Source organism: Bactrocera tryoni, unplaced genomic scaffold (assembly GCF_016617805.1).
Source record: "Bactrocera tryoni isolate S06 unplaced genomic scaffold, CSIRO_BtryS06_freeze2 scaffold_25, whole genome shotgun sequence".
Taxonomy (NCBI): domain Eukaryota; kingdom Metazoa; phylum Arthropoda; class Insecta; order Diptera; family Tephritidae; genus Bactrocera; species Bactrocera tryoni.
In genome coordinates this window covers 31,670,099-31,686,506 of record NW_024395977.1, presented here as the reverse complement: position 1 = coordinate 31,686,506, position 16,408 = coordinate 31,670,099, and the positions used below count along the sequence as shown (strand labels likewise).

Here is a 16,408-nt window from a genome sequence, read left to right as displayed (position 1 = left end):
CCACACCTACTTCCCTTATAACACAAGTTTAAATTCCATTTGATTCTTTCATTTTCCATGTCAGCATGTTTTGCTCATAACAGTATATCTTTGGGCCTAAAATAGACAATGGACGAATACTCGACCTAACAGTTATGGTCAGAATAGTCCATTGGAACTTAACCAAGTGCAACTTATCTGGGTGCTCGGTCACAAAATTTATATGGCTAATGAGCTCGTCCACTCCGAAGCATCCACTAACAAGATAGGACCTGAACTCTTCATTCCAAGTTGCTAGTGGGTGATCACAACCTTAGCAGGTTTAAATATGTAATCAATCTCGTCTGCACCGAAGCTAACATACCCTTCACAGGTGCATTTATTTTAGTAACTATGTGTTCAGTTTGTATGGAAGCTATATGCTATAGTAATCTGATCTGAACAATTTTTTCGGAGATTACATTGTTACCTTAGAAAATATTCTATACCAAATTTGGTGAAGATACATTGTCAAATCTGAAAGTTTTCCATACAAAAACTTGATTCCGATCGTTCAGTTTGCAGCTATATGCTATAGTTAACCGATCTGACCAATTTCTTCGGATATTACACTGTTGCCTTAGCAAATAATCTGTACCAAATTTGGTGAAGAGTTTTCCATACAAGAACTTGATTCCGGTCGTTCAGTTTGTATGGTAGCTATATGTTATAGTAATCCGATCTGAACAATTTCTTCGGAGATTACATTATTGCTTTAGAAAATAATCTATACCAAATTTCGTGAATATATCTTGTCAAATGTGAAGGTTGTCCATACAAGAGCTTGGTACCGTTCGTTCAGTTTGTATGGCAGCTATATGTTATAGTGGTCCGATATCGGCCGTTCCCACAAATGAGCAGATTCTTAAAGAGAAAATGACGTTTGCAAAATTTCAAAACGATATCTTAAAAACTGAGGGACTAGTTCGTATATATACAGACAGACGGACATACGGACAGACAGACAGACGGACATGGCTAAATCGACTCAGCTCGACATACTGATCATTTATATATATACTTTATAGGGTCTCCGACGCTTCCTTCTGGTTGTTACAAACTTCGTGACAAACTTAATATACCCTGTTCAGGGTACAAAAATGAATGGGGACACAAATCATAGATTTACAGATGAGATAACATTAAACACACACACATGTATTGACTGATCACTTGAAAACAACCCCATATCAAGCAGCATAAACAATATGCTGCAATACATACAAACATACACACATTTACATATATTTAGTTATTTAAGATAGTTTTCTAAAATAGTATATAAGTAATGAAAATACCAAATAAAAATTGGAATGAATAAATTCTCCCTCGATATAAGTCTATCATTGCCCCCCACCAGCGGTAGGTAAGAGAAAATATCGAGGTAATAACATCATCCTTCTGAGCCGGATAAAATAAAGTCAGCCAAATTAAAAAGTCCCATATTTTCAAAACAGGCAATAGATTAAAAAAGCCCTGTTCAGAATACAGGCAAATTAAAACAAAATAAGTTCGTAAGACGAATATTAACAGCAGCATAACAATAATAATAATTGTAAGACGGGTGTATAGTCTCGCATATTAATAATATTAAAATATAATTGTAAGACGCGGTATATTCCCATTATTAAACCGATCGGGTGAAGTCAAGTTTTAGCAGAGCCAAAACGCCCTGATCTAACTGGGTTATCCAAGAAATATTCAAAGCTGAAATGAGGTAACAAGGTCAATCATAGAATCAATATATATATACCTCCAAATGATTTTCTTTGGAGAATACCCAGCAGTTACACAAGATGAAAAGCGTTGCGGAAAATTATGGATACAAACAGGAACAAAATTCTTTGATGCCCAGGTAAAGTACATTTATCCGAAACGAAAAGGTACATGCCATTTTCATGAGGAAAAATTAAACCTTAGAAGAAATGGAAAACCCAGATGGAATTAATGATCGACAACGTATTTAAAATGTTTAGATTTTTATTCATTGATATCCAAAATATAAAAGCAAATTAGATTTCAATGAAGAAATAAAGAATATCTGGAAAAATTGACACAAATATTGAAGAGCTTCAAAAATTAAAAAAAATTACAAAAACAAGAGCATACAATTTCTACTGTCCCAACATTCAATTAAAAAAAAAATAATAAAAATTCCAAAAATTTTGGCGATATTAAAGACTGCCACTTTACAACGTATTCAAGTTATGGTTATGACAACGAGCACGTGCTGAACACAAAAGGCTGCGTCTTCGTCAATGTGCTAAAAACGAAGCTGCATCGAGTAATACAGCACTCCATAACTCTATCAAAAATTATGAAGCTGCATGGAGTCTACTTAAGAAAAAGTATGACAATCAGCCAACTCTGTTCATCGTACCCAAATTGACTACAACTGCGACGAAACTAACTAATGCAGTGCAAAAGATAGAAGACGAAAAACTAATAACAGTTCGACTACTTCCTCTATCTTCTGTTGAAGAAAAAACAACAGAAATAATAGAGGAAGACAAAAACAAAAATGAACCTTCAATAACTGAGGAAAAACCAACTGAGTTTCTACCGTGGCACGTATATCTTCCGGCAAGCTCATCTTCTTCTTCTACTTAATTAGCGTAGACACCGCTTACGCGATTATAGCCGAGTTAACAACAGCGCGCCAGTCGTTTCTCCTTTTCGCTACGTGGCGCCAATTGGATATTCCAAGCGAAGCCAGGTCCTTCTCCACTTGGTCCTTCCAACGGAGTGGAGGTCTTCCTCTTCCTCTGCTTCCCCCGGCAGGTACTGCGTGGAATACTTTCGGTGCTGGAGTGTTTTCGTCCATCCGGACAACATGACCTAGCCAGCGTAGCCGCTGTCTTTTAATTCGCTGAACTATGTCGATGTCGTCGTATATCTCGTACAGCTCATCGTTCCATCGAATGCGGTATTCGCCGTGGCTAACGCGCAAAGGACCATAAATCTTTCGCACAACTTTTCTCTCGAAAACTCGTAACGTCGACTCATCCGTTGTTGACATCGTCCAAGACTCTTGACCATATAGCGAAGCTGAAGATATCGACCACATTTTGGAAGATAGTGCTGAATCACATAAGAAGGAAGAGGAAGTTCAGTTAATATACAAGCCAACACAATTGCCGAAAAGAGCAAAGGTTTTTTTAGTTGAGCCAAATCCTAATCTTACCAAAGAAGGAAAACATTTTGCAAACAATGAAAAGGAGCCAAAACGTATGGCTCGCGAAGCTGCTAAAATGCAGAACCAAATTAAGGAAAAACAATAACGCGTCTATACAAGCAAGAAAGATGTAATTAGCTCTTCTAAAGTTATCAATACTCAAATTGATAAAATATATCCGACCGTGTCCATTGCTCCAAAGGATTTTATATCGATTACTAAATAATCTATTAATCTTCCCGGCACTCACCTTGTATCAAAAATGAATTTGCAACAAAATTAAAATACGGAGCACGGAGCACGCTGCGATGTTTCGTACCGAAACGGAAAAGAACTGGGTGCGTTGTCCGTCGGTCCCTTTTGTTCTTTTTTTATGGTGTCCTCGTGTATTTAGAATTCGTGATGTTGTGGTATTTGTGTGCGTATGATGGGGAATGTAATGATGATGTGGTGTGTAATGATGATGTGGTGTATGGATCGCCGTGGTTGGGGTCTAGGCTGTCGACGCCGAAGTGTTATCCCTACCCGCTGATGCAATGCTCGCGTTACGGGTTGATACCTGGTCACGCGGCTGCGAGGACTAGGTGGCCGATCAACGTCACGCGTCGCGGTGCGATGTAGCAACATGTGATGCGGCCTGTTGAATATTTGCACAGACTCCTGGACTCACATTCTCGAAGCCTATGCGTCTGCGACCGGCAGTTGTGACAGTGCTCATGTGCTTGGGCAACTTGCCGTCGTTGTAACGGCCGCATTCCTCTAAATATCCCACAATGATGTAGGCGATGTGGGCGTCGACATAGGGGGCATCTTATACGATGCCCGTCCGGGATCCGTGATGAGCGGTTGCCCTTTGCAGGTGCAGTTGCCGGTGCTGTTACCGGTGCTGTTGCAACGGCAGCTCGGGGCGCTGGGGTAGGCCCGGTGCTTTGCACGCTGGTAGCCGACCGAAGGGTTGGCGTGGCTAACACTGGCGTATCTACGTCCATGGTAATCTATGTATATAGGTGATTGTTAATTAGAAATCTGTCATACAATTAGATATGGGCAATGGTGCCACGATATGTGGCATGAATGGGTCTTCGTATTGATCGACCATTTTTTGTTAGTTTTCTTTGTAAATTTGGTTATTTTTATTTACGGTTTGTTAATTTCAGACAGTTGTTATTTTTTAACGGTTTTATATAATATCGGTTTGTTTTTGCGGCTTTCAAATTCGCGATCATCGGAAGTTGGCAGAAAGCATAGCTTCACGAGCGGTCTGTTTAGCGTACTGAGATCAACGATTCGTATGTGACCGTCGGAGCCCTGATGTAACTTTTCTATGCGGCCAAGCTGCCACTCGGTAGGGGGAAGACAATCATCATGGATGAGGACGCAATCTTCAAGTTTTGGCGCGTGTTCAGGAGTTTTCCAACGGTATCTTTTGTGGAGATCCTTTATGTATTTTTCTTTCCATCGACGGCTGAAGTTATGATGGAGAATTTTAATTCTTTCCCATCGATTTAATAGGGATAGCGACTCCACGTCTGGCTCAGGAATGACCAGAATGGGTGCTCCTTTTAGGAAATGCCCTGGAGTTAAGGCGCTGAAATCTGAGGGGTCTTGCGAGAGTACTGTGAGTGAATTAAGAACGGCTTCAATTCGATTTAATAACGTCGTGAACTCTTCGTAATTAAATTTGTAATTTCCAGCTACCCGTTTGAAATGGGATTTGAAGTTTTTTACAGCTGATTCCCATAAACCGGCCATATGAGGAGCGCTTGGGGGTATAAATTGCCAATTGATACCTTGAGGGGTGTACTTTTGTACGATGTCAGGTAACACTAGTTTTAGGAAATCCACAAATTACTTTCCTGTGGCTCGTTGAGCTCCAATGAAAGTTTTGCCATTATCGCTCATGATCTTTGATGGGTAGCCACGGCGAGCGACGAAGCGAGCAAATGCCGCGAGAAAAGCGTCCGTCGTCAGATTACTACATAGCTCAAGATGTGCTGCCTTTGTCATGAGAGTGGGAGACCTCAACATGGACGCCTTTACCTGGAAAGGCCCAGCAAAATGAACACCTGTTGTGGTGAAAGCCAGAGCGAGATTGTAGTGTTCAGGTGGAAGTGCTGCCATAATCTGCGTTCGCATCTTCTGTTTGTGCATAGTGCAATTCTTGCACGTGAAGATGCACTTCTTGATTTGTGGCTTAAGACGGGGGATATAATACTCCTGACGTACCATTTGTTGCATGAGGCGATGTTCGGCGTGTAGCATTAAGATGTGGATGTAATGGCGGATTAATGTGGCAAATGGTGATCTCTCTGGAATTATTATGGGGTGGCGTTCATTGTATGTTAGGCTCGAATTAGCGAGCCAACCATTGGCACGAAGCAGACCTTTCCTGTCCAGAAATGGGTATAGAACTAAGAGTGAGCTCTTTTTATCAATCGGCTTCGATTCTCTTAGTAGTGATATATCACGGCTGAAGTTGCACGCTTGTGTATATGCTATTAGTGTAACCTTTGCTTTTTGTAACTCTAGGTACGTCACTGTGTTGCATGGGAAATTATGTGTTCCCTTGACTTTGCTTTTGAGTTGTTCTATAAATTGGAACATATAAGCAACTACTTTGAGAGCTCTTGGAAACGATGAAAATCGTTCAAGGATGTCGGCATTCTCCAATAATGTGTGAAAGGTGCCGAAATTCGACCTTCTGGTGCGATAATGTTGCGCATGGAGGATTGTGGTCAAGAATCAGGAGATTCTATCAACCATCGGGGGACATTCAACCAGAGGGTGCTGGTGGTAAAGTGCAGTGGCTTGCACCCTCTTGTACCTAGATCGGCAGGATTGCCAGCACTAGCTACATGACGCCAAGTGGCTGATCCCACTAGGTCAAGTAATTGAGACGTTCGGTTAGAAATATACGTCTTCCATGACCTTTTTTTAAGTACTTAGGTTTCTTTTCATACTCACAAACTGCTGTATTGCAGAGGTGCGAGAGTGACCGAAGGCGAGTGTGTTAGGAAATTGTTGCTTAAGAGATAGTCATAAGACGTACCGCCAATTTTGATCTAGTAGTTGTGGCTTTGTAAAAGTCCTCACAATTCTTATGTGATATGGTGGAAGTTCTTCTAATTCCCAAAATTTTATCAATTGCGAATTGAGGTACTCGTTTGAGACTTCCTCAACTTGAATTGCCATTGTTCTGACTAACTATAGCTTCTGCTTGGGGAAAATGGGGTAATGGAGCAGATTTTATTTGAGTTTTCTCTTCCGCCCATTCCAATTATTTCAAAATTGGCTATTTTTGTTGCCCACTGTATCCTGCTGTGTGGCCTAGACGCTATAAAAGATCGCTGTGATCCTTGATCTAATAAGGAATTGATTTTGAAGAATTCGAAGGAGGCGACAGCTGTGAGTAGTAGTACCCTACTTTGATTCTCGCTGAGTTTTTTTGTTTCAGGATTTGCGTTTGCAGTTAATACCGTAGCCCATTTAACATTATTTGAGGTAAGCTAGAATAATTTGTGATGTGTAACATTGAATGATGCCAATGTACGCAATTAAATTTGCTTTCGAAATACTTCAGAGTATGCGCATGTGACAAATAAATGGAACAAATTCTTTTCGTTCTTACGAAATTGTTTTGATCGCTAATATTTAAGTTTTTGAATTTCATCAAGATTTGAGCTTGCGCCCTCTTCTACACAGTTTACATGACGTTTGTTTATATTGTTCGAATATGAACGATTGATTCTTAAAAAAGCTTTTATTTAAATTATTGTGACTACTTGCTTGGGGTCTATTGAAGCTTCTATTCAGGTCGTTTTGAACGATTTTCCTTCTGACTAGTTTTTTATCTACCTTTTCTGCTATTTCATATTGTGTAGTTAGAAATTCTTTCATTTGCTGCCACGTTGGGCACTTTCTTCGCGATGAGAGCGATTGCTCCCACAAAAGTAACGATTTTTCTGGTAATGCAGCTGTGCATATATTCACCAGAATGGGGTCCCAATTATCTGTGGGAATATTCTGTGTCGATAAAACGGACAAACAATTTGAAACCGTGGATTGAAGCTTTATGAATTATTCACTGGTTTCTTTCTGAATTTTTGGTAAATTCATTAGTATCGTTACTTGCTTGTCGACCAATATTCTCTCGTTTTCGTAACGTGCTTTAAGAGCTTCCCAAGCAAAATTGAAATTTTCGTCATTGAGAGCGAACTGTTTGACTATTACGCCTGCCTGACCTTTGGTTTTGTATCTGAGGTGATACAACTTCTGCGCTTGTGATAATTTAGGATGGTTGATGTACACAGCTGTAAACATGTCCCGAAAGGACGGCCACTGTTCATAACCACCATGAAATATATCTGTGTCGCATACTGGCACTTTGAGGTGAATGCCTGAACTTGCCTCTTGGGCTTGTCTTTGTGGCAGCTCTACTCTCGGTTGTGGAGTAGGTGCAATTGCTCTTAATAGCTTTAGTTGATCAGAAATCAATGCCTTTGTGTCTTCGATTGGTCTATGCAGTGTTCATACTTGGTGTATGCCGAGGATTTAAAATTTTCCGGTAGATCTGAGTCGTCAGATTCTACGATTGCGTCATATGGCGCTTGGAGTCGTGACCAGAAGTTGTCTAAATTGTCTTTCTTGATTTCTAATACCGATTCAGAATTGTCTTGAATCGGTGAAGAGGAAAATCGAGTGCAGTATCGTATCAAACTGTCACTCTCAGCAATGAATTTTGTATTAGTAATATCTTTACCCCTCTTTAGTTTTGTAACACCTTGCTTTGAGCGTGTAGCTTCAGCCGATGTACACGGACTTTTTTCGTCTGTAATCATTTTTGGAATTTTTAGCAACTGAGTTGTTTTAGGTTCCTTTGAGTCTGAGCTCATTTAAAAGATGTATATAATAAATCAAAACGTCTTAGTGAAAACTAGACTTGTAGATGTTTTGAAAATATTTCGTATTTTAAATGTTGAATAGAAGACTCTTTTGTATACAAGAGTCTCAAAAAAATCAATAAAACCGATGGGTTTTTGATAAACCGAGAATCAAATAATATTTCCGTTTATATATGTATATATTTATGTATATGATTAGACGAGAACTCTTAAGTAAATAAGAGTTTTGAATGGTATGAAGCTTTACGTATTTGATAGTGTGTGTGTGTCGCGAAGTCTTTTAAGTTAATGAGAGTTTTGAACGAAATTTTTAGACGTGAACTCTTTTAAGTAAATAAGAGTTTTCAAGTAAAATATTACGCGTATGCAGAATATTGCTTATATTTGATTTAATTATTTGTTGTTGACCGGAAATATTTTATTTGTTTTATTTTCTTATATATATATTTGTTTTATGTATATTTTATGTCCAAATGTCCTATAGGGTATACCTATAGGTGGATTTTTTATTTATTATGTGCTAATGAGCGCTCGTTTTAGAGATCACTGCACTTTGTACATATGCATGTATGCACATATGTATTACGCTTTGGTTGGTTACACAATCCTGCTTGTTTTTGTGATCAAAAACCAAGGGGTATTGCGGGAAACATGCCAATGTGGACTTTGAATATATTATATACGCAATCCTGCTTGATTTTGTTAGCCAAAACCTAAGGGGTATTGCGGAATATATGCCAATGTGGACTTTGAAGTAGTGAGCGTATCTACATATGTGACAATACAAGTATGTATAGATTTAATTATGTTAAATAATATTTTATGTTATATTTAAGTTGTACCTGATGTCGATATATTGGGTGAAATTTTGAAGGGTTTTTATTTATGGATGTATATGTATTTTTATATTTTTTTTTGTGTCCGTAATTCTTATTGGTTATGTGCTAATAAGAGCTCGCTTAGAGATCACTGCACTTTGTACATACATATACATATACTTATGTATAACGTTTTATATCCAATCCTGCTCGTTTTTGTCGGCCAAAGGACAAGGGGTATTGCTAAATGTATGCCAATGCGGACTTTAAAGCGATATTTATGTATCGTAAGTGTGGTGAATTAATGTATTAAACCGCGTAATTTTTGGTCGTTTTGCTTTAGCACTAATCGTGTGCCGTATGCACGTAAGTATGTATATGTACGTGTATATGAATATGCGTATTCGCAATAACGTATGCATATTCGCCTAACGTGAGATCCAAAGAAAGCGCATATAAAATATATATATATATATATATTTTTTTAAATATATATGTAATAAATATATACGTGTATATAAGTAAATGCAATTGGAATATAATATATGTATGTTTGTATTTTGTTCTAAATATCGTTTTTTTTTTGCTTATTCCGTTTTCTCCGTTGAGATGTAGGAGAAATAAGAATACCGATAGTTTTTGTGTTTGCGTTTCGCTAACGTTATGATACCCGTTTTTTGAACCTTTTTAAACGGGGTATATGAGTATGGGGTCTGTTTGGAGGGTGCACATAAGAAATTTAATATGTGTATCATTGCACGTTTTGCAAAAAAAAAAATGTTACATCCCGCCTATACAAATTCTCATGAAATAATGTTTTGCCGCAAGATTGGCAGTCCTGTCAAATGCATTTTACTAATAAACAGAAAAAACTGGCGGATGTTTACAATTAATAAAAAACATTGACATCGCATGTTGATCGTTTTTGCCTGTCATTCGTTCTTTCTATGAATGACTGTCAAGCAGACAAGACATACAGAACGTAAGTGTTCCGCTGCACTGAGTGCATCAAAAAAAAATGTTTCAATATTATGTGTATTTTTCTCAGATTTCAACGTGATTAACATTCTGCGTACAACACAAAGCAAGTGAGTATTGTTATTGTTTCGTATGTGATGCCATGCAGTTCGAATGTCGCTTGAAAATGCGCGGTGTGTGTAAAAAAAAGTGTTTCAACATTGTGTGTTTTTTCCAGATTTAATTCCATCGATTTGCTACATTTATTCGAACCGATTTTGTGTTTTTCTGCTGACCGTGCAACACACTCAAAGCAAGTGAGTATTGTTATTGTTTCGTAAGTGCTTTCATGCGGTTTGCAAATGCACTGTTGGTGGGTCGTATTGCATATGCGTATGAGGGTGAAATACATAGCTTAAGATGTAGTTTTAGGTTAATTTTTGCATTTTTTTTATGTACTTCAAATATGTATACTCTAGCACGACCACCGGGGACAAAACTAACTACCTTTTTCGAGTTGTGTGAAAACGATGAATTTGCAAGAACATTGCTATATTCCGAAACACCACAATATTTCAATTGGAATGGAATCCATCATCCAAAACATTTCAACGACGAAAGCAAGACGCAGACTTGCTATATACATTACAAATGTATAATTCTGCTTTAATATTGGTTGAAGATCTGTGCCTTACAATTGCGAATAAGGCATTAGTGCAACTTGGCATTACTGCACCCAATCATAGACCATTTGCTTCAACGTGAACAACAATACGATTGCTTTGAATTGCGTGCTTTCATACAAGCTAACATTAAAAAATTGAATATTCAGCAGAAAAATGCTTATGATAAGATTATGCGAGCGGTTGACAATAACGCCGGTGGATTCTACTTTCTTGAAGCGCTCGGTGGTACAGATAAAACGTTTCTGATCTCTTTGATTCTTGCTACTATACGGTCACAGCAGAAAATTGCGCTGGCAATTGTTCGTCAGGCATCGCTGCTATTCTACTGCTTCTACTAATGACGTAGTCAATTATCCAACTGAATTCTTGAATTCTTTGGATCCCCCCGGTCTGCCACCGCATCGTTTGGTCCTGAATGTTGGTTCACCCATTATACTTCTACGAAATCTGAAGCCACCGACTTTGTGTAATGGCACAAGACTTTCAGTCAAAAAATTGTGGCCAAATTTGATTGAAGCAACAATACTAAATGTCCAGGTGAAGTTGTACTCTTACCACGCATTCCCATGATTCCAACGGACATGCCCTTTGAAGTTAAGCGCTTGCAGTTACCAGTACGTCTTGGCTTTGAGTTCTTGCTTTATTGAATCAAAGAATATGACTAAGTTAGTTTACAAAAATTCTTAATCTTAAATACGAAATCACTAGTAAAGACAGAAAGCAAAATACGATTAAAATTTAAAGAATTCTTATCAGCAAAATCAATAAGTGCAACGCAAAATTTTAAGAATGCCGATTGTAAAACATACTTGGCAGTTAAAAGCGAAAATGCACTTAAAATTCTTATGAATTTGGTTACGTGAAAATAACACGCAATTTCGACTATTATTTTATTCCTATATTACGCTAGTGTTTATTATAGCATTTCTAGTGAAAGGTTATGTTTTACAGCCTTTATTGTTTCATTAAAATGTATTTCGTTAAGATTTAAATTCGGGAGTGATATATTATTTTCTTTTAACTCTTAATGCTAGTTTGTTTAGGATAAACATTTCTTTTACATTTATTTTATAATTTTCATAGATTTTTAAATTAGTTTTACAAAGCTAATTTTCATATTTTATCAAAAATGTTTTTAAATTTTCAAATATTCGTGGTTTTTCACAATTGGTAATAATTTTATCATGGTAATTCTTAAATATAAGTAAGCCTGGATAAATTTATTTTTCTTCTTGGTTTTTCATTGTAGTCATATTACAAATTAGGTTCTAAATTTTTACAATGTTTGTTAAGCAGTTATCATTTATTTTGCTAATTTCTTATATTCTAAAAGTAAGCTAGTTCCATATATTTCATTTTTACATATTAAGACAACAGTATTTTCGCTCTAAAACTGGCAGTTTTATTTTTGGGTGTTTGGTAGTGGTTCAAATAGAACTTCAGCGAATGTTCCATTTAAAAATTTTGGGATGCTCAATGTCAAAATTACTAACTTTTCTTTATATGTAACGGATACCTTTGTGTGTAGGTAAGATTCTGTTTGGTTAATAAAATTGAATTCTTCAGTTGTCAATATGTCTGATGGAATTATTCCTAGTTTTGAATTAAAAATGACATGTCCTATTTCATTTACGTGGTCTATTAACAAGTTGATGTCGTTATTAATCTGAAAAATATTTTCGAGGAAATTTGTTTCGTCTTCTAAATTGAGAATTTTGTTTTGGATTTCGGTTTTAAACTTATTTATATATTTTTGAATAGTTTTCTGTTGTTTGTTAATATGGTTTGTGATATTCAATATTTTGTTTTCTATGGAACTCCCTAGATAATTCATTTCCGTTTCTAGGCGGTCATTGTTTTGGCCTTAATTTTTCTAGAGTTTGAATCTTGGTCCACAATTTCTTTTTTTTGTCATCACTATCCATTGTCCCTACTACAAATTTAAGTCCTTTTCCCTATTGGGTTTATTAGTCTCGTTTCTGCTCCAAAATAGGGAATTAAGTTTTTAATTTTGTCCGCTATATGTCCATGCTTGTTAACGCGATTCCTACCATCCCGCCCCAACCTTTCCAGTAAGTTAATAATATGTATTACTCTTAAGTAGTTTTCGATAATTTCCGTGTCTTTCAGTTTGATTGGTATATAACCGTGGTTGTCTGTCAAGTCTTCAACTTCTAGGTATTGTGCTCCTGTGTCGAGTAGCACTGATGCGTAAAGTAATATAAGAAAAATCATCTGATAAGGTGGTATGTTAGGAGTTTTGAGGTATTACGTTATTTAAATTTTGAAATTTTTTATTTCTTTTAATGTGTGATTTGTAATATTTATGTCCTCGGTCTGTTATAACATGTTCATTATCCGATCCGGTGATTTAAGTATTTTTGAATTTAGGAGGGTTTTACCTCCTCTTTCATCCTTAAATAAACAGGGCCTGTCTCTAATTTCTACATTTTCATGTTTTGTTATTGAGTTTATTAGCTTTTCTTTATTCTTTATTATTAATTTCAATTATTTGATATTCGCTTGGGTCTATATTTCCATTTCTAAAACTAATTGGTTTCTTTCCTGTACTTGAATGGATTGTATTGTTGTAAAACATAATTATTTTATATATTTTTTCTTCTGTATTTTCTGTATCTTTATTAGGATCATGTTTTAAAATTCTAATATGTTCATTTATAGTGTTGTGTAACCTCTCTACATCTGAGTTAGATGTATGATTATTATTTGACGTGTAATGTATCTCAATTTCTTGTTCTCTAAGAAATTCCAATAGAGGTAGAGCTTTAAAACCTAGTTCATTATCTACAACCAATTTCTTTATATTTCCTACTATTGACAAATACTGCGTTAGGGCTAATTTAAATTCTATCCAAGATCTATTTTTAATTTTAATTGCCTGTGCAAATTTCGAGAATTTGTCGATAAACGTTAAAAATAGTGTTTTCTGTAAACTATAAAAAACATCTACGTGAATAATTTCTCCAGGTTTCTCAGGAGTTTCAGTTATTTTATATTCTTGTTTGATTGGGTGCCTGTCGTATTTTTCCTTGTTACAAATATCGCAGTTATTTATATATTGTGTTATTCGTATTCTTAGTTGGGGGTGATAGATAATTGTTCTCAATTCCGCAAAGTTTTCGTTTATTCCTCTGTGATTATTTCGTTTGTGTTCTTTTTCAATTTTTTCTGTTAACTGATTTTCATCTGTAATATCTTCTAATAACTTTTTACATCTAATGATTTTGAATTGCTTATTTTCGTTAAAATATTTCTTGACTGTTTCATTGAAACTATTAAATAAAGATTCTTCTGTAATTAATATGGCATTGGTCTTATTAGGATTAAAATGGCTTTTTATTATGGTGATAAGTATCTGGATTTGGTTTTATTCCTGATTCAGTTACTTTCATATGCCCTAAAAACTAGTTTCTCTTTTCAAAAATTCTCTTTTATCTAACTGGATCTTTAAATTTACTTCTTTCAAACGATTAAATACTTTTGTTATAGATTCCAAATGTTCCTGAAGTGAGGTTGAGAATATTATTATGTCATCGAGGTATACGAGACAAATTTTATTAACAAAATCACCTAGGACATTATTCATCAGCCTTTGGAAAGTGGCTGGTGCTGTTTTTAGTACGAACGGCATACGAAGGAACTCGTAGTGGCCGCCTTCTACGCTAAATGCGGTTTTTGGAATATCTTTTTCATTTATTTCAATCTGATGCCTTTAGCAAGATCAAGGGTCGTAAAATATTGACACCTTCCCAATTTCTCCAAAATTTCATCGATGTTAGGAATAGGATATTTATCATCAATGGTGACTTCGTTTAGCTTACGATAGTCAACCACCAATCTCCATACTGGAGCTGAATATGGTGAATGGCTGGGTCTGATTATCCCGGCATTCAACATTTCTTTAATTTGTCTACCCACTTCTTCCTTATGAATGTATGGGTATCGATACGTTTTTGTATTAATTGGAATGTTATTCGCAGTCCTTATATCATGCTCTATTGCATTGGTAAAAGTTAAATCGCTATTTTCTGAATAAAATATATTTTTAAATTTGTTTATTAATTGTGTGGCAGCACGATCTGCGGCCATGTTGAAGATAAAGAAGAACGAGTGCAGATCATTTAAAAAGAGCGTCCAACATAATAAAATTGTTTAAAATATCAGAAGTGGTTGTATTGCGCCCAAAATGTCATCAAACGAGGATTCGCTTAGTTTATACACAGTTGAACAATTAAAATCATGGTTGCGTTCGCTCAAACATAAAACAACAGGTAGTAAAGCCGAACTAATTGTTCGCCTACAAAAAATTCCTGAGGAGCTTCGTGGAAATTTTCGAAACTCCATGGTTGACGTTGACGCTGACGTTGACTGTACGCAAGCCATCATTGCGGAAAAAGAACAAGCTGATGAAATCAACGAAGGAGCGAGCAGTATAAACATCACCGAGGAGTGTGGTGAATTTAGCAATGGGATTGTACCACAATATGACGCAAGTAATCAAACGAGTGTTGAAAAGAAACAAAAAGAGTGTGATGCAAACGAGAGTGGCGACTTTTAAAAATCGAATTAGAATTGTTGAAGCGTGAGTGTGAACTAAAGAAGATGGAAAATGAACTTCTAATGAGAGAAAAAGAACAGTTGAGAAATAGTGATAATCAAACAAAAAACATTTCCAATAAGCAAAAGTTCGCAGATGTTAAAGAACTTATATCTGAATTTTCTGGTAGTGGTGAATGCCTTAAGCTATGGCAAGCACAACTAAAAATATCCAGAGTGTTTACCAACTTGATGATAACAACCTAAGAGCATTAATTGCAAATAAATTAAAAGGCAATGCGCTAAAGTGGTTACATTCTCGAGATGACTTGATTTTAATGCCAATCGACAAGTTCTTAAAGGAAATGAGCTCGCTGTTTGAAGAAAAAACAAGCAATTTGATGCTAAAGAAAAAGTTTGAAATCAGGCAGTGGTTGACTACCGAATCGTTTCGAGAATATTTCCAAGAAAACTAATTCTGGCAAATAGAATTTAATTGGTGAAGATGAACTTGTAGAATATCTAATTGATGGTATTCCGGATAACACTTTACGTTCGCAAGCTAAAATGCAACGATTTCATGACAAATATGAATTGTTAGAAGCGTTTAGAAATATTCAATTGCCACGATATATATCAAAGAAAATGACAGCAGACAATCAACATGAGCAGTCGAATAATGGACAACAAACAACAAGAGTCGTGAGATGCTACAATTGCAACTCCGTTGGCCATTTAGCAAGTGTATGCCGAAAACCCAAACGAGAGCTTGGTGCTTGTCATGTATGCGCTGAAGTTGGCCATTTAGCAGCAAATTGTCCACAAAGGAAGAGCCGCCCTGTACAACATGTCACAGAATTGATGGAAGGCGATGAATATGTAAGGTTTTTAAATTATGTATTTATTAATTCTAAATTTACTTATAAAACTTTATTAGGATCATTAATTGATACGGGAAGCCCCATTAGCTTTGTTCGCCAACAGTTCGTACCAGATGTAGTAATAAACAGAAAGAACAATGTATTTTTAAAATATAGTGGTATAAACAAAAGTCCATTATCTATTGTCGGAAATGTAAACAGTTTTATTTTTTCAAAAATAAAAGAATTGAATTAACGATGTTAGTTGTAACAAAATGAAACAATGACTCATCCAATTATTTTAGGAAGAGACTTTTAAGTAAATCTAATTTAAAATTAGAATGTAAAGAAATAGATTCGAATTTCAAAGTCGAAAATAACACATATGATGAAGAGTGTCAAAGATTAATGAAAATTGAATTTGATAACACTAAAT

The 16,408-nt window shown here is 36.0% G+C and overlaps 1 protein-coding gene across 1 annotated transcript; it reads left to right on the top strand.

Annotated features, from left to right (window-relative positions):
• The first annotated feature begins 15,617 nt into the window (after positions 1–15,617).
• Positions 15,618–16,179, top strand: LOC120780561 (cellular nucleic acid-binding protein homolog). Its single transcript, XM_040112818.1, has 2 exons — positions 15,618–15,991; positions 16,050–16,179. Exons 1-2 carry the CDS (start codon positions 15,680–15,682, stop codon positions 16,056–16,058), a joined length of 321 nt encoding a protein of 106 aa, XP_039968752.1. The 5' UTR covers positions 15,618–15,679; the 3' UTR covers positions 16,059–16,179.
• The last annotated feature ends 229 nt before the right edge of the window (positions 16,180–16,408 follow it).